Source organism: Malaya genurostris, chromosome 1 (genome assembly GCF_030247185.1).
Source record: "Malaya genurostris strain Urasoe2022 chromosome 1, Malgen_1.1, whole genome shotgun sequence".
NCBI classification, from domain to species: Eukaryota; Metazoa; Arthropoda; class Insecta; order Diptera; family Culicidae; genus Malaya; species Malaya genurostris.
In genome coordinates, this window is record NC_080570.1 from 126,374,899 (window position 1) to 126,396,714 (window position 21,816).

A 21,816-nucleotide genomic window follows, 5' to 3' on the forward strand; every position below is an offset into this window, starting at 1 on the left:
ATTTTCCAGGTACAATCTAGTCGAATTGATGTTGAGCAAAGAGATAGATCTAATGCACTTGGGCGTGCAGGAGGTCTTGGGATCCGTGTCATGCTACCCATATTTAATACCGTCATGTTAAAATTGTCACAAATGTTTTGTATTAAAGATGATCTGCTATCATTGTAAACGGAACCCCACATAATACCGTGCGAATTTAAATCCCCCAGAATCAATCGTGGAGCAGGAAGGGCTTCAACCATTTCATTAAGCTGTCGCTGTCCAACTTGTGCTTTTGGAGGAATATAAACTGAAACTATGCAAATATCTTTGCCTTTAATGTTTATTTGGCAAGCAACAACTTCTATACTAGAAGTTGAAGGGATGTTCAATTTATAAAAGGAATAGCATTTCTTAATTCCCAAAAGCACTCCACCATACGGAGAGTCTCTATCGAGACGTATAATGTTAAAGTCATTAAAATTTAAGGCTATGTTTGATGTAAGCCATGTTTCACACAAAGCAAATACATCACATTTTTGACTATGCAACAAAACCTTAAATGAATCAAGTTTTGGCATGATGCTTCGACAATTCCACTGCAGGACAGTGATTGTATCATTTGTGGCGGGTGATAAATTATCCATCAAAAGATACAAAACCTGAGACAATTGGCCATTGAGCTGATAACTGCTTCAAAAAGGTTCTAGCTATTGGAAGGAATGCCATTATGAGGGTCTTTAAGGGTTCAGATATATTGAATGCTGAGAAAATCCATTCAACAATTTCCGAAAACTTCAGTAATCCTGTTGGTGGCTGTGAAATGGAGCCCACTGGATTATTATCTTTTTCTGTGCTAGATCCTGGATTGGTTTGTGAATTTGACAAACCAGGAGGCACAGTCTTTGGTTTTGACTTTTTTTGTTTAACACGGGGATCTTTTTTTGAAGATGAAATTTTAGGTGTCTTTTTTGGTAATTTGGAGGAAGACTTCTTTCTCTTAACTGACCCTTGGGTAGTGATAAACGAATTACCTTCACTATTTTCGTCAGAGTCAGAGTCCTCTGGTTCCTCTAGATTTGAAAACCCGTTTTCGGTTTCCAAAGGAGGGACATCAATGACTGTTTTAAGCATTTCTGCATATGTGCGCTTAGACCGTGCTTTTAAAGAAAGCTTAATTTTGTCTTTGTGCACTTTAAATGCAGTACATACTGAAATATCATCATGAGGGCTATCCCAACAATAAATACATTTTTCAATTTCCTTGTTGCAATCATTATCTTTATGAGGCCCTTCACACTTAATACATTTTGGTTTATTACTACAGTAAGTAGCTGTGTGGCCGAATTTTTTGCAGTTCGTACAATTCATTACATTTGGAACAAAAAGCCGAACAGGGAGGCGAATTTTATCGACATAGACATGGGACGGCAACGCAGACCCGGCAAATGTCACTCGAAACGAGTCTGATGGGCGATAAACTTTTTTTTCCTCTTCATGAACTACTGAGTACAGTTGTTTGCACTCCAGTATTTTCACACCCTCAAGCATAGAGTTCTTGAAACGACCAACACCATGCTTGAGTAAATCATCTAACGAAAGACTCGCTTCGGTAACAACACCGTCAATTTCGACATTTTTGGAGGGTATGTAAACTTTATACTCTTTAATGAAATGTTCCGAAGAGACAATATCATTCGCGTGCTTCAAATTATTTACCACAACACGAATTTTATCGTTATTCACTTTTATGATCTCTTTGATTGAGGAGAATCGTGATGTCAAATCTTTAGAAATTTGTAAAATGTTTAGTGGCTTTGATATACGTCTAAAAAAGACTATCCAAGGCCCAGAAGAGCTCTCCTGATATTTTTTCGTTCGTGGGGGTATCGGATTCATGCTAGGATTTACGTCCATGGATTCATCCATCACATTAAAATTTTTAATCAAACTTTAATATAAAAAATGAAACCAAAACTACACAGTACTCAATCAAAATGAAAAAAATAAACTTCTACCTTGAAATTGTTGTCTATCTCTGTTGCACTGCCGTGTAGATTCTCGTTGCTCTAGATGTTCTTGTTGGATGCTGATTGTTGGATGTGATGCTACTGCTACCTGACATCAAGCACCACTCGATTTCCAATTTACTTTTGTCTTCGCCAGCTGTAACCAGTGCAGGTCACCGGTGTATACCTGCGTGTTGTATGGCAGTGGAAAGACCGAGTTGTCTTGTCTCCTTCTTCCTTGTGCTCCCCACCGATATGCTTCTGCACCGATATGCTTCTGCACCGAAGTGCCTTCGCACCGGTGTGCCTTTGCACTCTCCTGCTTCTATGTGCCTTTGCACTCTCCTTCTTCGATGTGCCTTTGCACTCTCTTGCTCAGCACTTGTGGCTGTGTATTGTGGCCTGAGTAGAGCTTGGGAAACGCCCTTTGTTGTTTCCTTCACCAGCTTGGCCCAGCACTAGGGCTCTCTTATGCAGCACGACTATACGTTTTAACGGCTGCTGCCAACAGGTCTCTACCTGTAGTTCAACCGTTGTCGTATTTAACGCGTGTAAACCAACAAGCGTTTTTAAACTGTACGCTTCTATACACAACCTTCTCGGTTGAACGGCTATTACTGAATGATTTCAGTCGCGGTTGTCTTGTCTATATTGGCAGGTATAAATACGATGTTGTATTGGACAAAAAGCAATAAGCGAAACATAAACTTCTTTTTGACATTTTTTCTTCTAAATCGCTGTTTTCTTCATTCAACTTCGCGAAATCAACTCTCTCACTGAAAACTTTGAGCACTCAAAAAACAAAAACCGAATTCAAGAGTACACCGGACGGCGTTGCTCGGAAGGTTGGAAGATACAAAAAACATCATTTGACATGTACAATTAGAGTGCAACATTCGAAACTCACTTCACTGTTCCGCGTAAAAACATTATTACGCACAATCGCTTCAAATGCGCACAAATTCTGAATAAATACACTTTCCACTAAGAGTTTACGTCATTTTTAGATATCGGTTTAGAAATTTATATATGGATATATCGTAAAACATGTGAATAACATCAAAACAATTTGCAAGCAGTTTCAACAAGGCTGTCCTTTTTAGCTTTTTAATGGATTGTTTTGCTTTGACACTTCTCATGAGTTTTTGTTAATAAAACCAATTTCATTTTTGTTTTCTTTGTATTGCCCTTCAGCAATGATGGTGATAGATAAATAGAAACAAATTTTCTGATTTTAATAACAAAATGAGTTGCCAATGAGAATTTCGTGCTTGATTGAAATATTACTGGTTTGTGTCCAGGATATTCGCCAACTAAACACATTCTCTGGAAATAAGTGTTTTTTTCAGCAAAGTAAATTCTCAATTTTAACTTATTTCATAGTTATTTTGTGAATTTTGTTGTTAAAATGAACTAATTCGAAAACAGCAATACGATTTAGGCGCAGAGCTGATTTCGGTCGTTCCGTGGATGAACAACTTCAAACATCGCTATTTGACTCTTTTGGTTCGTATTAATTTTTAACGAACCCATTTTGCATAGATTTTGAAGAATTTCGATGAGTCAAAAGCTGCCATCTTCTGTAACTTGTGTCTTATTTAGTTTTCGGTACTTTGGTTAGCTTTCTAACGCTAAATTGATTGAATTGATCAAAGGGGTCTCCGAAAAAAGTCAGCAATGTTATATGCTTTCTAGAGAAAGACAAAGCAGAGACGACGAAAGAAATGTTGCGATCAGTGAACCAATTGTCCCCTGTCTTCGGTGTGTGGAGCCATGTAACATGGAGATAGCAGCATGTGGCAGATTTTTGATTAGCATATTGTTTATTTAAAATTTCACCTTTTTCCGTGAATTTGAATAAAATATAATTAAAAAGAAATTTTAAATTTTCAAACATCCGCAAACTTTTTTCTCCATCTTGACCTGGAGCCAATAAACTTCTTCTACTAGTAGCTACAATATATAAAACGTTTTTTTCCTTCAAATGTCGAATGTTCACAATTTTCACCTATTCTACAGTCTAAATCCTTCAAAATTTCTTTCCATTATGTTGTGGCCTTCCAGGGTAACGTTGGAGTCTTTCATACGAGAAGAAGTGCGAACCCTAATCATAAGCGTTATAAGGGCATGTTCAGGAGTATTCCAGTTCTAGACGCATAATTTATGTCAGTTTTAAAATTTAAAACTGGAAATTATAACAAGAAAAACTTGCAGCCCAGGTAGCGTGTAACTCTTGTTTCAAAAATACAAAAAAATAGAACGGCAGCGTATACCAATTTTTAAATTTGACCGTAGAACTGTTCGAATAAATAAAACTAAAACGGTTTGCTGGTGATACGTTTGTTCCAGTTTTAGTTCTATTATAGATCGCCCATATAAAACTTCCAGTTGCTGAATTTGCTCTAACAGACATGTTTTCGTTTCAACCGGAAGTGCGTACCGAATCAATTGAAACCAAGCGATCAAAGTCACCCACGAGTTATCTGTTGCCGTACCTTCGGTATTCAAAGCTACATTAGAACCGCAAGAAAACAACAACAACATAGTTACCGTGTGCCAAATTTCTCATCGTCAGTTTTGACGTTTAAACAAACCCACCGAAGATGGATTGTTGTTGACACGGAAATTATTAATCGCCAATGTTTGGGCCAGTAATAATGGCTTCGCAAATGCTGATCCCTTATCGGCAGCTAATTCGATGGCTGGGCCTTATTTTTCAACCAATCATACTCACCGGCAGACGTCTCGAAAAGCTTTTGCAATAATTACATGCACTAGCAACATCATCAATAACAACTGCCCCTTTCGCGATAACAGATCAAGCAGAATCGCACCGATGATGTCGCGTAAACAATGTTCTTCTACATCGGCCCATTTTCATCAATGACTCAACAGGTAAATTATCTGCGGTAATATCGTTGTATCATGTGACAGGCGGATGTCCAAAGTCAGGTTTCAGGGTTAGGCTCCATAAGTGTTGGTTGTGCTGAATAATGTCGTTTTCGTTTTTAAATTGCGCTACACCGGTGTAAATAAGGTTGCACTGAAACCGTTCGTTTTTACCAATTGCTACACTTTTTCTGCACCGATACCACTGGTGTAGCACTCATCAAAAGTTTGGTGTAGCTCTGTGCAATGGAATCGTTTATGGTAGTCAATGGTTACTGTTTATGTTTTCGTCATTTTTGTTCGTTTATTCATGCATCAGTGTATTACTGCACCGGTGTAGTGCAAATTTAAAACGAAAACGCCATAAGATGCACTAATGACAATTTTGATACTTTTAAAATTGATATTTTAAAAGAGGCGGGTGGTAACGGATTGACGTGATTTGAAGAAAAAATCGCGGCTTTTACCTACATCTTAACAGATAGCGGCCCTTACACGAGCATTAAAAATGTCATTTTAAATGATGACTAAGTAATGATGTATTTCAAATTTGTTAGAAATCTCGTCATTACTGCACCATTACACGTTCATTAAAATGATATTATTTTTTAGTAATGACATTTTTAATGACTCGTGTAAGGGCCGCTGATGAATTTTCTAAACTTATTTGTTTTTCAGAAAATAAGATTTTTAAATTCTAGGACATTTGGGATCATACAGCAACCATTCAAATCAAAACGTATAAATATTTCTAATCAGTTGGTGAAATAATATTACAAATCAAAATAAAACTGACTGAGTTGTAAGTGTTCAAAACCTGACCGCTTTTCTGTACGTTTACTTCCTTGAGGCTCTAACTTGCACCCCTATATTGAAAACAAAAATGTTTTACACATCAAATTCCGACCCAAACAGTCACTGCTACACTCGAAAAAAATCAAGCCACACTGAAACAAAAGATCACATCACAGTTACGTGACAAGTTATGTGAATATTTTCTACCCTACTTTTTACGTAGGTTTTAATGGACTGGCATTCAGAAGATGTTTAATGCATAATCCAGCGAAAGTAACGTGATTCGTAAATAAAATGTAGTGTAGTACTCATATCAAATTTAGTTATCAGAGAACTGTCATACTGTCATACTGGTTGAAGTTACTTGGAGATGTTTTCAAATTTTCATATAAATCATTAGAACATTGCATAGCAGTTTAATGGCTGTGAAAACCACCAGCAGTCGATAACATTGTGAGTGTTGGCTGACAAAACGGGCCTAGTTGACAGATTAATTTAAATCAAAATCACAATTCATTTTGCTTTGTAGTAAAACATTGTAAACAAAAAAAATTTGTCTGTTTCACTTATTATATTGCTCCCATCTTTTATTGTATCAGTCATTTGTTTATGGATTATTATAATTTAACTTCCAATCGAGTCGGAAACATTTAACTTCAAAATGTGCTGCAACGTCGTTTAAGTATTTTCATAGTTCAGCCAATCACAGCTGGCCATAATGATGTCATCCTCCTGATTCCTCTAACACGGCCTACGGTTTTGATCGTTGCTCACACCACCGTTCGGCACAGTATTAACTTTCGCACAAAACAGAATCTATAAATATGTGCTGTGTCAAATGTTTTCCCACTCTGTCAACGTCTGTCTTCATAAAGAGCGGATGGGCGAAATATTCGCTTTGTCATTCGTTCAATGAATAGTCAACTGTTTGGTTTACAGTGTGGCAGCGATATCGAATTTACCGAAATCAGATCTACGGAAGAATGAAGAAAGAATTTTTTTCTCGTTCAGGAATTTTAGGAACTGTTTTTTCGGATTTTAGGACCGATTTTTCAAATCACAGTAAACTGAGGACTCTCAAGAATCCGAGGAGTATGAATTATGTTGAAACGTTTGGATTTTTTCAGAATTAAATTGAACCTAACCGATACATTTTATACGTGAATTTTCTTTTACTTTCAATAATGCAAACTTTATAAACTTTCGGCATTTCGAAAACATTAAACTAAAATTCGTGGTATTTTTTCAAGAATTTTAAGAATTTTAACACATGGATCAATAAGTCCCGAGACTAACAATGGAAACAACATTTTTTATGCAAATTTTTTTTTATTCATCAACATAATAACCTTTTAGGGTGATACAATGGTTCCAACGTTTTTCCAATTGTTCAATACCATGTTTAAAAAAAAAATCTTTCGCTTCAAAATAAGCTTCAGTTTCAGCGATGACCTCCTCATTTGAGCCAAATCATTTTTTAAGATCAGCAAAGAGCCAGTAGTCCCTGGGGGCTAAATCTGGCGAGTATGGGGGTGGGGAAGCAGATCAAAGCCCAATTCGTTCAATTTCGCTATTGTTTTCATCGACTTGTGGCAGAGTGCATTGTCTTGATGAAAAAGGATTTTTTTTCTCTGCATGCCCGATCAGATGCACATAACATAATCATAACACAGGTATATCAACAGTTGATATGTATAACAATATGTGTTATTTTGAGATAATTAATAAATGAGAAGAGTTGAAAGTTAAAACTTATGATACCAATATAATAACAAAATCAGTTATAATGTTTTATTTTTATTTGCAAGTATCATAATAATGTTCATTAATTGAAAAAAAAATGAATTCTTCCGTTGCTTTATATCGAGATATAGTGCTCAAAATTTCAAAAAACTATAAGAAGAAACCAAAGCACTAAACAAATTATTCATTTATTAGAAAAAAATCATTCAACAATTTTTGGTTAAAACAATGCTAAAAGGTGGCTGTGACATAGTTTTCTAAAACCTATTTCTAATTTATACATTAATTAACAATATCAATCATAGCAATGACATTATTCGGGACTATTCGGTTTTGATTTTTCAAGATATTCAGTTGCCCTTGGCATCTTGGAGCTTACGCTTACTGCCTTAATAAATATATTGTTGAAAAGATATTCAGTCGACTTGTGTTCTAGGTTTACAAATTGAAATAAAGTTTTTTGTCAGGGAAATTTGATCTTTCAATTTCTTTATAACACTTTATAACACTGACACCAAATATTCTTTGAAACCCGAAAAAGTACCATCCTTTCAGAATATGCGTAGCTGAACATATTACTGTATATTGTTGTAGTATTCAGTATCTGTCCCAAAATATATATATATATATATATATATATATATATATATATATATATATATATATATATATATATATATATATATATATATATATATATATATATATATATATATATATATATATATATATATATATATATATATATATATTATTTTCATGAATAATCAGAATTCGTATAATGCGAATAAAATTGTTATTAATATTCATAAATGAGTCATCATATGCATATTTTGTGCATTTTAATTTCGTGCATATTTTAATTCCTTTGAAATAATATTTCTCTACGTCGTTGAATTCTATTCCACTTAAGTCTTCTAAGAACTCAGCATCATTCGGGAGAATGCTCCTGCACTCACTTTTATATTTAGGATTCCCTCATTGTGTACTTTTTAATATAAGTATTAGTTGTGATATTCGTTTGATGGCAAATTCGATAAAAATTAATTTGGAAGCAACTTGTATAACTGGATGATTTTTCGATGTATGGAAATCAATCAACATGCCATTTCCGTTTTCATATGGAAAGAGAGAGGAGTTCCAAAGAGCTCCTAAGTTCCTTACTGATTCGACCAAATGCGTCGGGAGATGAATATTGTAAACAACAAAAGAGTTCGCATGCTCGGCTGGAAAGTGCGAGCTTACAGATTCCAATAAACCAGGTAAGAGATGTGAATTAACCTCTACAGATATTTCTCTCGCTGTTAGATTATCATTTTCATTTGTTGTGTCTGAATCAATTCCTCCTCTTCGAGTGGCATCAGCAAAAGTAAAATGTTTTGGCTGTGTAGGAAAGAAATAATCATTAGAAATAAGCAGCATAGCTGTTTTCGTATAATTTACCTTTCTAATATATTTACAGTTATACCACGGTTTTAATAAATGGTAATGTCGCGGCCTACGACTCATTATTACTTAAAATAATACGCGAAATAAGCTGCGAGAAAAAAATTACGAAAATCAGAAAATACGTAGACAGCAGAGTTGCCAGTTGTGTTTGAAACATAAAAAACATCAAATTGTTGGCCGATTATTAATAGAACTAACAGTAAATGACAGTTTATTTGTATCTACTTTCATCTGCCAAAAAACGCAGTGTTTTGCTAATCGAAATTTCAATTCAAAGTCCTTGAATATCGCATGGATGTTTTTGAACAGGGAAGTGAAAAAAATCACGAATGTATCGATAGATCTGGCATTTCTGTTAATTGAACATTCCTTCAATCATTCCAGAATGAAGTAGTGAAATATGTCAGATACAACAAACGCAGACCCGGGTTGGTGGTTCAATGCATAGGGCGCTGGTCTTACAAGCCAGTTGTCGTATGTTCGAGCCCCGACCTGGAAGGATTCTTAGTGTCAGTAGGATCCATAGTACTCGCCATGCAATGATTCTGTACACTATGAATCGGCTGCGAAGTCTGTTGAAACAGAAAGGCCAAATTCCACAAAAGGAATGTAATGCCAGGACTTTTTTTTACAACAAACGAGAAAAGAAAGCAAAAATTTTCGTTTCAGAATGACTGTAAAAATACTAACACGCTACTGAAGAAAACACAATTTTACATCAAGGTCATAAACTAAAGGTGATCGTTCGTTCAGCATACGGCTTGTAAGCGACTAGTTCTTTAATATGGTTTCTTTTATTCCATACAAGTTACTTGGTTGAACTTTATGCTTCAAATACAACATGGTATAAGGTTCAGCATTTCCATCGGAAATCATATAGTTTCCATTAGATTTTTTATCGCGACATCACAAATGATCAAAGATTCATGGTTAACAGTTCAGCGGTACTGTTTACAAACAAGCTTAAACAAAAATCGAAGCACACATGTTAAACAATCATTTTTACACTTTGCAACTAGTTACTTTTATTTAATAAATCTCAATAACAATTCGTATCCAATCGTGAATAAATGTTTTAAAACTCTATTTAGACGATATGAACTTTAAATGGTCTCAACCAATTTGACAACAGACAAACAAAAAAAAATCTCCGTTTACAAACAGTACTACTGAACTATCCAAATGTGTTCATCCGATTGAGGTTAGCAGTGACGGTAAATAACCTAATTGCATTGTGAGCGAAAAATTTCACCGCTCACAAAGAGGACGCCTTGCCAGCCAAAAAGAACCACAAAAACAAAACGCTAGTGGAACCAGTTTAATTTTTTTCATTGAATTTTCATTGCGTATTGCTATGGTTTGTTAAGAGCTGTGAAAAACACATGTCCTCATTACATCAATTATTCTAATAAACCGCTAGCGGTAGCAATGCACACAACATAAATTCTATATAAACAAATGTGAAGCGCGTTCGAACCCGAAAAAATATTCGACAGATAAAAGCCAGTCATTAGTATATTAGTGAAAATTGAATATTTGAAGACGAACACGAGAAAAGGTCCTAAGTGCAAATGAGTTTCTCTTTGCTTACTTTCTCTTTCGATTATTACGGTCCGATGGGCCATCCCTCTCTCTAACTCTTAACATAACATAACGACTGAACTCATCGACTTTCGACTAGTTAAGAAATTGTTGGAAAATAAAGGAATATGTCGTAATAATTAAAAGAGTAAGTAAACAAAGAGAAACTGTCACTTGCACTTGGGACCTTTTCTAATGTTCATCGAGATTTATCTATGAATTATGAGGTTAGACATTCTCTCTTACCGAGAGAATTAGAAACAGTAGTGGGAGTGAATATTGTTCGCTCTCTTTTTTTTGTGCATGGACAACCATTCCAATAAAACAACAAGGCTCACGCTTCCTCAAAAGCGACATGGTTCATTAAGCAGGTATATTCATGAATATCATACTCCGTGAAGCATGTATACTCATCTTCATCACAGTTTCATTACCAAAAAGCACAAACGTCTTTTTATTCATACAAATTCTTGGTAAATTTTTCCAAATGCAGTTTTAGTAAGACACAGCTGTTTACATTCATTGCCATAATTCAGTTTTAGTACTGATAGCTTACTTTTTGACACATTCAGTATATCTTTAGTTAACAGTTATACAATAATATCCTCACTATTTTCTATTACCTTGAACAAAAACGCGTGCACTAGAAATTTACAGTGTAGCTGGATGAGGAAATATGTGCCACGTTTTTTTCAACAAACAACGCAAACGAAGTGCAAAATTTGTGCGACTTTATAAAATGGTTAGAAAATATACTTCTTCGGCAACAAAAAAGCTGCGAGCGGCAGCAAATAAGAAAAATTTGAAATTTCTAAATAATATTGATCGGGTAAGTGCATAATGAATTGATTAACATTGATGTTCTAATCGATGCATTCTTCCCTTTTCAGGAGAAAGAAAATAAAAACGTGGATGTTATCGCAAAGACCAGCACGGACACGAGTCGTTGTCCTCGTCAGTCCACCAGGAACAGTATTCCTGTTGCTGTCCGTTCTAAACCGGTAATATGCACGAATATAAAATATAACCTCACTTTTACAAAACTTCATTTTTAGGTTGTAAATCATACCGGAAGTAAGGAATCTAGCAGAAAAATATCAGAATGTACCAGGAAGCAGTTGGAGTCTACCAGGAAGCGATCAGTGGATACTCGCTGGTCTAAAAACACGAACGGGTCATATTTTTCGGTTTCCGATGAGGTAAGTAAACTATGTTGAAAACAAATATAAAAGAACAAAACTTGTTTAGTTTTACTGAATTTGTTTTTAGAGCACCATCTAATTAAACTCTTACTGGTTTTTAGACTGCTGAAAACCGAATAGAAATAAAAACTGCTTTGAGAAAAAAAATGCGAAAAAAATTGAGCTAGAAGAATCAGAAGAGGAGGCTGACTCTGACACAGACAAGGATGATTCAGGAAAGGATGATTCAGAAACGAATGATTCCGGAAAGAATGTTCCAGGAAAGGATTACTATTCAGATTCAGAGGAAGGTATCAATAGTAAGTACGAACTATATGAAATGCAAATTATATATATGTGTATATATATTCCAGAATGTCTTTGTGGTCAACAGAAAATAATTGACAAATTAATGTTGGAGAACGCTTCGATGAAACGACAGATAACACGATTGAAGAAAACCAGTCGTGAAGCGACAAATCGTTGTTTAAAGCTAACTGACACTTTAAATGAGAAGATTTTTGGAGACCCGCAGAAGGCTGTTTTACCGAAATTGACGGTTACCCTAACCGGGAACAACTCATATGCTTTTCGGATAGAGCAATAAATAGCGACTACACTTTTGTCCGACTGCTAATGAAGGAATTGTGGCCTTATGGATTTGTGAACCGATCGGTAAGCGGCAGATCATCTAATAACCCATTCGGAAGACCTCGAAAATCGGGACATCACGATGCACCACGTCAGTTGCCTGTTATTGCAGTGGAAAAAGTTCCGCTTGAACCAGAAAAGGTTCAATTCGTACGAGGTGATTACCTTCTTTATTGAATTTTAATTGATTATTTATTCAACTTGTTTTTACAGACCGTATGCTTGAACACAGAATATATAGAGGGGATTCTCCGGCTGCTGCCAGAACATGGGCCAACGAAACAAATAGAATCATGAAACGTGTTTTGGCCTACTACGGCAAAAACGATCCTGCAAGTTAAACAGAATTGATCTGGCACCTAAGCATATAATTTTGATTTTGTTTGTTGGATTTTTATTGCACTGATTAGCCTGCGTGAACTCAATTTAAACTATAAAGGCTTTCGATACTTTAAGTAAATGAAGAGAAATTGAAAATGCAAATGAATTTTTTTTTATGTTTTAGTACTTCAAAAGAAAGAAATTATATATATATATATATATATATATATATATATATATATATATATATATATCTAATTTTTTACAACTATTGTTATAAATTTCTGCTTTCGGACTTTTGTATTTCTATCAAATTCAAAAATAATTGTGATACAAACGTTTCAAAATCTGTTTCAATTTTGTTACAGCTAAAGTCTTTTTTGTTATGATTTTTGTTATTTTAACAGCTTACCAGCCAAAAATATTTCAAAATTTGTTACAAAACATTTTTGAAATAAATTACTCCAGTTGTTATAATTCTGTTATTACCATCTGATCGGGTTTCTTTCACGATTTACCGGATTGATTTTATATTAGACGCCTTACTCTTCGCAAAACTTTCAAGTTAAAACTACAAGCTTTCGATTTACATAGGAAACTTTCAAGAAGTTCCAGTAACGGCACCGTAATAATCAAAAAAGAAAGTAAACAAAGAGAGGCTCTCATTTGCAGTTAGGTCCTTTTGTCGTGGGACTATCAAATAGAGAACAATCATTTTGAGTTAGGTGTTGAATACTAAAACAAACCCGTTTTTCGCAGCGCGAATCGGTTTCGGTTACCTCTGCCATCAGCTGTTTCAGCTCGCGACAAAGCTTCAACGTTGCGACGGTGTGAAATCATCGAAATTGATACCGCACAATGTTTGATTGCTAAATAAATTTGCAACGTATGCGATAACACAAAACACAGAAGATAGTAATATTGACATTGGCCGATGTCAATATTTGGATCCGTGGTGTGTTTATCTAGTTCTTGGTTTTTGGTCGTTGGCTCCGCGGAAAGAGTATTTTGCTGTCGAGATTTGGCATTCATTGAACTGTAGCACCTGAAATCGGAAATATTTCCCAAACAAAGATTGAAGCATGGCGAATATCTCTAGGTCGGGTGGCAGATGGGAGTGGATATCAATTTTGTTCCAGATCAATTGCAAATTTGTTTTTAGCTTGGAGACTCTTGAAATAGACAACTGAAGAACTGATTAAGTTCGTTCGAAAAGGAGTCCTATGAGTTGTAAAGCAATTTTCAAACTTTTCGGAGCTATCCCAAGTTCATCAATCTCAGTCCGAATCTGCGTTTGTAGTTTACTGTATATGTGTATAGATTTGAAGGTAATTCATCTCAAGGATGAGGTAGTAGTTCAAGAGTTCAAGAGCACACGTTCACTTTGAAACCCGTGCGAGTATAGACCAGTGGTGCAGATCTCAAGAATGTATTGGGAGTACAAATTAATTCGGTTCTTTTTTGCATATATTCCAAAATAGAAAGAATTTAAAGATTAATCAAAGCATCGTCCATCGCTAGTTACTACTTTTTCCCATCTCTCGACAAAATGATTCATCTTTTGAGCTGATCCAAGTTTAAAGCCAATTTTCGATTTCTGCGAAAGAAGTAAACCGTGCTGCATCCGTCGGAACAACCAGTAATCAGAAAGAGCAATGTCAGGCGAATACGACGAGTGCGGCAAAATGTCCCACTTGAGTATTTCCAAATATTTTTTTGCGACATGAAACCGAACGTTGTCATGCAAACGAATAACTTTGTCATATCAGCCATAATTTGAGGTTATACTTGATTTCGACTGGGGTGATAATCGTGGAAACTGTGAAACGGCTGTCTCAGTCTTATAATACAAACGAATGTTGTTTACTGTCCGACGTTTCGGCCTTTGATGTAGGCCTTTTTCAAGGAAAACTGGAAAATTTATTGTGTTACATTGACAAAAACATAGAGCGTTGAACAAATAATACAATGTAAAAACTTACTAAAGTCTATCGTTTATAGTCAAAATTTGTCGATGTCTGACGCTACGTTGTCTGGTCAATTTTAGAACATGCTTTAAAATACTACGAGAAAATGGTCATTTACTTAAAAACTGAATCAAAAGTTATTTAAAAACAATTCTTACTATTGACTGCATAACAAATATTTTGCTTGCATAAATCACGTACAGTGTCACAACTACTTAGTTTAACGACTATTCTGAAGCTTTCATCATGGTGATCAAAAACAATGAGCTTATCAACGTTATTAGGTAACGTTGTCGTTGAAAAAGCTCAGCAAAGTGCTGTGTAGAGTACGGTAGTATTGGTGTTTATCGGAGAGTTTTCATTTCTTATCGTATTTGATGAATTTGATAGAATGTAGAATACCAGCGTAAGTGGTGTTGAGGCCTTGTACATCGGTGCGATGATTAACTGTTTTGGTAGTATTGGAAATATGACACATTTCCAACAGAGGTAAAGCTGTAGATCGCAATGATCGATCTATAATCTTTGTTTTCTCCAATGCAAAATTGTGTCCTTCATTGATGGTGTGATGAATGAGTGCTGTTTTTTCTTTTAGCCTTGATATTTCTACATCTGCGTGTGGTGGTGGATTTTCAGTTAATTTTAAAAATTGATTAATGTTGGATCGATGACCACTGAGTCTGGTTTTCAGTTGATTGGTTGTCATTCCAATGTATGCATTTTCACAGTCATTACAGGGAATGCTATAGATGACGTTTGATTGTTTAAATGGATCAACAGGATCTTTAATCGGTCGGAGTAGAGATCGTGTTGTTTTAATCGGTCTATGGCTCAGTTTTGTTGTTGGGAAGTCCGGCTTTAGTGCTTTTATAATTTGTTTGCTGAGAATGGGTATGAATGGTATGGATCTATAGTGAATTTGTTGTTGCATATCGTTGGTTTGCAAAGCGGGTTTATCGGTGATTTCAGTTTCTGTCTCCTGGGTTATATCGGTCTGTGCTATAGCAACTAAATTTGATGGTTGTGTGTTATTGTGAGGCTGCTTTGTGTGAAAATGGTTGATAAGCCTGTTTATGAGTGATGATGGATAATCATTTTGCTTCAGATGTTGGTATATGATATGTTTTTGTTGATCTGCTGATTTGTTCGTAGTTAAAGCGGTAACTCGTTTTATGAGATTTAGGGCTACATTAATTTTCATTGTCATTGGATGAAACGAGTGATAGTTCAACAATCTTCCAGATGCAATAGGTTTTGAATACCACTGTGTGCTTATGGTTTGATCTTCATATCGTATTAGTAAAGTGTCCAGAAAGGGTAGTTTTTTTTCTGATTCTACTTCTACGGTAAATTGGATGTGTTCATTATAGCTGTTGAATTTTTGTAATGTGTATTGGACTTGATCGTGAGGTAACGATAGAATTAAATCGTCCACATATTTGCGGAGCACCGGTATTTTAAACGGTACATTTTTAATTACTGTTTCGATGAGGGTTTCCATGACAATGTCAGCTAATATTGGTGATAGCGGACTACCCATGGCGGTTCCAAACGTCTGTAGATAAAATTTGTCTCGAAAGCGGAAATAACTATTGTTAAGACAGAATTCAACCATCTCTATGAATAAATCCAAGTTAATATTTGTTGCTGTTTTGATGTTAGGCCAGTTCATGATTATGTTGTTGATGACTAAGTTCTTTGGAATGTTCGTGAAAAGCGATACTACGTCGAACGAAACCAAAATATAGTCTTTTGGTATTGTTATCATGTTTATATACTTCGAAAATTCAAAACTATCGGCAATGTTATATTTACTGTTGAAGCTCTGTTTCAAAATCACTGCTATGTACTTCGCTAAGTTGTATGTTGGGGCGGTTATGTTAGGCACAACAGGACGTAGAGGCAGATTGGGTTTGTGTGCTAAAAGAAAAAACAGCACTCATTCATCACACCATCAATGAAGGACACAATTTTGCATTGGAGAAAACAAAGATTATAGATCGATCATTGCGATCTACAGCTTTACCTCTGTTGGAAATGTGTCATATTTCCAATACTACCAAAACAGTTAATCATCGCACCGATGTACAAGGCCTCAACACCACTTACGCTGGTATTCTACATTCTATCAAATCCATCAAATACGATAAGAAATGAAAACTCTCCGATAAACACCAATACTACCGTACTCTACACAGCACTTTGCTGAGCTTTTTCAACGACAACGTTACCTAATAACGTTGATAAGCTCATTGTTTTTGATCACCATGATGAAAGCTTCAGAATAGTCGTTAAACTAAGTAGTTGTGACACTGTACGTGATTTATGCAAGCAAAATATTTGTTATGCAGTCAATAGTAAGAATTGTTTTTAAATAACTTTTGATTCAGTTTTTAAGTAAATGACCATTTTCTCGTAGTATTTTAAAGCATGTTCTAAAATTGACCAGACAACGTAGCGTCAGACATCGACAAATTTTGACTATAAACGATAGACTTTAGTAAGTTTTTACATTGTATTATTTGTTCAACGCTCTATGTTTTTGTCAATGTAACACAATAAATTTTCCAGTTTTCCTTGAAAAAGGCCTACATCAAAGGCCGAAACGTCGGACAGTAAACAACATTCGTTTGTATTATAAGACTGAGACAGCCGTTTCACAGTTTCCACGATTATCACCCCAGTCGAAATCAAGTATAACCTCAAATTATGGCTCATATACATTCCGGTTTTTACATGCAAATATACAAAAATTACGGACAGACAGCTGCAAAAGTGTACAAAACATACGCGTTGAACAATACTAAATTGTGCAATATGATGGTAAGGAAAGAGTTCCTCATTGAATGTCGAAAAAGAGGGATTTTTCCATCACACATTGTGAATACAATGAAATGCATTTACCCATTACTCGAAGAACGTAGCCCGTATACTCATAAACTACAAAAGCTGGTTGAACGTTTTAAAAAAGGACTTCTGAACATAGAAATACAACATACGTACTACAAACTAAAACAACTAAAACTCAATCTCCAGGTGAGTCAACAACAAATGCAGAACGTTACTACAACAGAGCTCACCTCCAAATTCATAATCACCCAAAACCAGTCATTCGATAACAAAAGACGTGCACAGAAAAAGAAAGCAGATTTTAAAATAACCAGACTATTACTAAATGCTACACATCCAGCAAACAGTATACCAAACTTAAATGAAAAATCTGTACTCAACGCCACTAATATATATATTCCCCCTGCAATGGAAACACTGCTTAGTTTGGGACCAAAGTTTTCATTACCTGTTGATCTTAGATGCGTTCCAATCTACCACCTCATTGCCGACATCGAATCTATTCTCACAACAACATCAGACAAGCATATTCAGGATAAAAATAGATGCAACATAGTGACACAAATCCAAAACTACATAACAAGAACCAGAACAACTCGAGATAATAATCCTCTATACAATTTTTGTCAAACGGCATCAATAGCAACTAAAAGATTTTTTAGAGAAAACCAAGATGTATGTATCCTAGAATCAGACAAAGGTAAAAAGATGGTCATTATGTATCAACATGATTACGAATGCAAGATGTCTGAATTACTGAACAGTACAACATACAAAGTTCTCCCTAGGGATCCAACATCGACCATCCAACGAAAAAATAACGACATTATCTCTCGCATGTATAACTTAAAGCTCATAGATCAAATAACGTTACGAAAATTAAAAACCAGTACTGCACTTTGTCCTTCCATTTACGGTCAACCCAAGGCACACAAACCCAATCTGCCTCTACGTCCTGTTGTGCCTAACATAACCGCCCCAACATACAACTTAGCGAAGTACATAGCAGTGATTTTGAAACAGAGCTTCAACAGTAAATATAACATTGCCGATAGTTTTGAATTTTCGAAGTATATAAACATGATAACAATACCAAAAGACTATATTTTGGTTTCGTTCGACGTAGTATCGCTTTTCACGAACATTCCAAAGAACTTAGTCATCAACAACATAATCATGAACTGGCCTAACATCAAAACAGCAACAAATATTAACTTGGATTTATTCATAGAGATGGTTGAATTCTGTCTTAACAATAGTTATTTCCGCTTTCGAGACAAATTTTATCTACAGACGTTTGGAACCGCCATGGGTAGTCCGCTATCACCAATATTAGCTGACATTGTCATGGAAACCCTCATCGAAACAGTAATTAAAAATGTACCGTTTAAAATACCGGTGCTCCGCAAATATGTGGACGATTTAATTCTATCGTTACCTCACGATCAAGTCCAATACACATTACAAAAATTCAACAGCTATAATGAACACATCCAATTTACCGTAGAAGTAGAATCGGAAAAAAAACTACCCTTTCTGGACACTTTACTAATACGATATGAAGATCAAACCATAAGCACACAGTGGTATTCAAAACCTATTGCATCTGGAAGATTGTTGAACTATCACTCGTTTCATCCAATGACAATGAAAATTAATGTAGCCCTAAATCTCATAAAACGAGTTACCGCTTTAACTACGAACAAATCAGCAGATCAACAAAAACATATCATATACCAACATCTGAAGCAAAATGATTATCCATCATCACTCATAAACAGGCTTATCAACCATTTTCACACAAAGCAGCCTCACAATAACACACAACCATCAAATTTAGTTGCTATAGCACAGACCGATAAAACCCAGGAGACAGAAACTGAAATCACCGATAAACCCGCTTTGCAAACCAACGATATGCAACAACAAATTCACTATAGATCCATACCATTCATACCCATTCTCAGCAAACAAATTATAAAAGCACTAAAGCCGGACTTCCCAACAACAAAACTGAGCCATAGACCGATTAAAACAACACGATCTCTACTCCGACCGATTAAAGATCCTGTTGATCCATTTAAACAATCAAACGTCATCTATAGCATTCCCTGTAATGACTGTGAAAATGCATACATTGGAATGACAACCAATCAACTGAAAACCAGACTCAGTGGTCATCGATCCAACATTAATCAATTTTTAAAATTAACTGAAAATCCACCACCACACGCAGATGTAGAAATATCAAGGCTAAAAGAAAAAACAGCACTCATTCATCACACCATCAATGAAGGACACAATTTTGCATTGGAGAAAACAAAGATTATAGATCGATCATTGCGATCTACAGCTTTACCTCTGTTGGAAATGTGTCATATTTCCAATACTACCAAAACAGTTAATCATCGCACCGATGTACAAGGCCTCAACACCACTTACGCTGGTATTCTACATTCTATCAAATCCATCAAATACGATAAGAAATGAAAACTCTCCGATAAACACCAATACTACCGTACTCTACACAGCACTTTGCTGAGCTTTTTCAACGACAACGTTACCTAATAACGTTGATAAGCTCATTGTTTTTGATCACCATGATGAAAGCTTCAGAATAGTCGTTAAACTAAGTAGTTGTGACACTGTACGTGATTTATGCAAGCAAAATATTTGTTATGCAGTCAATAGTAAGAATTGTTTTTAAATAACTTTTGATTCAGTTTTTAAGTAAATGACCATTTTCTCGTAGTATTTTAAAGCATGTTCTAAAATTGACCAGACAACGTAGCGTCAGACATCGACAAATTTTGACTATAAACGATAGACTTTAGTAAGTTTTTACATTGTATTATTTGTTCAACGCTCTATGTTTTTGTCAATGTAACACAATAAATTTTCCAGTTTTCCTTGAAAAAGGCCTACATCAAAGGCCGAAACGTCGGACAGTAAACAACATTCGTTTGTATTATAAGACTGAGACAGCCGTTTCACAGTTTCCACGTTTGTCATATCGTTCTCTCGTAATGCACGGCTCGAACGCATCAATTTTAGCCTATACCGATCGCCAGCTAGCAGCTCATTGTACACAATCCACTTTTGGTCCCACTAGATGCACAACATGACCTTTGAACCAGGAATATTCGGCTTTGGTGTTGTTGTTGAGGTCGATGGCAACTATTGGTCGTAGTATTTTTTCGTCTTGGGTTTATCATAGAATCATAGCTTAAAATTGTTACGCATTCTCATTGAAAGAAACCATTCCAACAACCTCATTTTCAATATTTTACTGTCTCATTCGTATATGACCGACACCAGAACAAACGAAAAGAGACGAAGCATTTTCGTTTCTCATTGAAAAAATGAGAGAGTATAATTGTCAACGTCACTCCTTCCTCTATGACGATACGAAATCAAACAAGCGTCTGCAGGGGGCATCAGCAGAATTACAATTCTCATCTTTCATCGATGTATTGAAAATCTGTGACGCTTGGCTATAAAGAGTGACTAAAATATGACAAATCGAAGTAATTACATCCCAAAACCTCTTTGGAAACTAAAACTACTACACACTTTTGAGTACCAACAGGTAAAAGTAATTGTGAAAGCTTTTTCTGTCATTTTTGATTCTCAAAGCTTCGGTTGAATACCGACAGAGCATACTATGGGATTTTCACTGAAATCAGCAAATGACTGAATGAGCAAATAAAATAAAGAACACAATTTTGAAAGTACTGTTCCGCTTATGTCATTGACTGGACATGGATCTCGTTCTCATAGTTTGCAAGCGAAGCTGAGAGTGACATTAATTTCTCGTCATTTTGAGTCAATGAAAATGACTTTTATTAGCTCTGCATAGAATATCCATTTTTCATTCTCAGTTATAATTCGATTTAAAATATCCTTTCTTTGTGGCCTTTGAGTCAATTGATCGCAAGTGGAAAATCACCTTTCAACATCTCTCGGTTTCAGTTCATAAATTGCTTTTGAAAATCATTCACATGGAATTTAATCGTACAGAAACAGCTTGTTGAGTCACTTTCAATGATTCGGAAAAATTCCTTTTGCGCTTGACTCGGATCTTCATCGAGTAATGCATCCAACTGTTTGTCTTCGATTTTTTTTGATTGTCCAAAGCGAGGCCTGCTTTCAACGATGAAATCTTCAGTCTTGAAACGCCGAAACCATTCCCTACATAATTTGGTGCATTATCACCAGAAACATCCACAAGCATTTAATGCACTTCAGCTGAATTATTCTTCCAATTAAAACAGAAAACTAAAACTTCCCGCAAATACTGCTTAGTTAATACAAAATTACTCATAATCAACACAATGAAAAACATGTTTTTTTTTAAATAACTCAAAGCAATATGAAATGAATATTATTGATAGATGTCTA

The 21,816-nt window shown here is 35.4% G+C and overlaps 4 protein-coding genes and 1 pseudogene across 5 annotated transcripts in view; 3 read left to right on the forward strand and 2 right to left on the reverse strand.

The window, feature by feature from the left end:
• The window catches only part of LOC131425725 (uncharacterized), a 122,689-nt gene that overhangs the window by 78,104 nt on the left and 22,769 nt on the right, over positions 1-21,816 (reverse strand). The window lies entirely within an intron of this gene.
• Positions 11,054-11,682, forward strand: LOC131425727 (uncharacterized). Its single transcript, XM_058587825.1, has 3 exons — positions 11,054-11,274; positions 11,336-11,446; positions 11,501-11,682. The coding sequence occupies exons 1-3, from the start codon at positions 11,122-11,124 to the stop codon at positions 11,660-11,662; spliced, it is 426 nt and encodes a 141-aa protein (XP_058443808.1). The 5' UTR covers positions 11,054-11,121; the 3' UTR covers positions 11,663-11,682.
• Positions 11,858-12,703, forward strand: LOC131425726 (uncharacterized; annotated as a pseudogene).
• On the reverse strand, positions 14,924-15,766 carry LOC131428089 (uncharacterized). Its single transcript, XM_058591753.1, has one exon. The coding sequence runs from the start codon at positions 15,764-15,766 to the stop codon at positions 14,924-14,926; it is 843 nt and encodes a 280-aa protein (XP_058447736.1).
• LOC131428098 (uncharacterized) lies at positions 19,063-20,121 on the forward strand. The gene has a single exon (XM_058591764.1). The coding sequence runs from the start codon at positions 19,063-19,065 to the stop codon at positions 19,903-19,905; it is 843 nt and encodes a 280-aa protein (XP_058447747.1). The 3' UTR covers positions 19,906-20,121.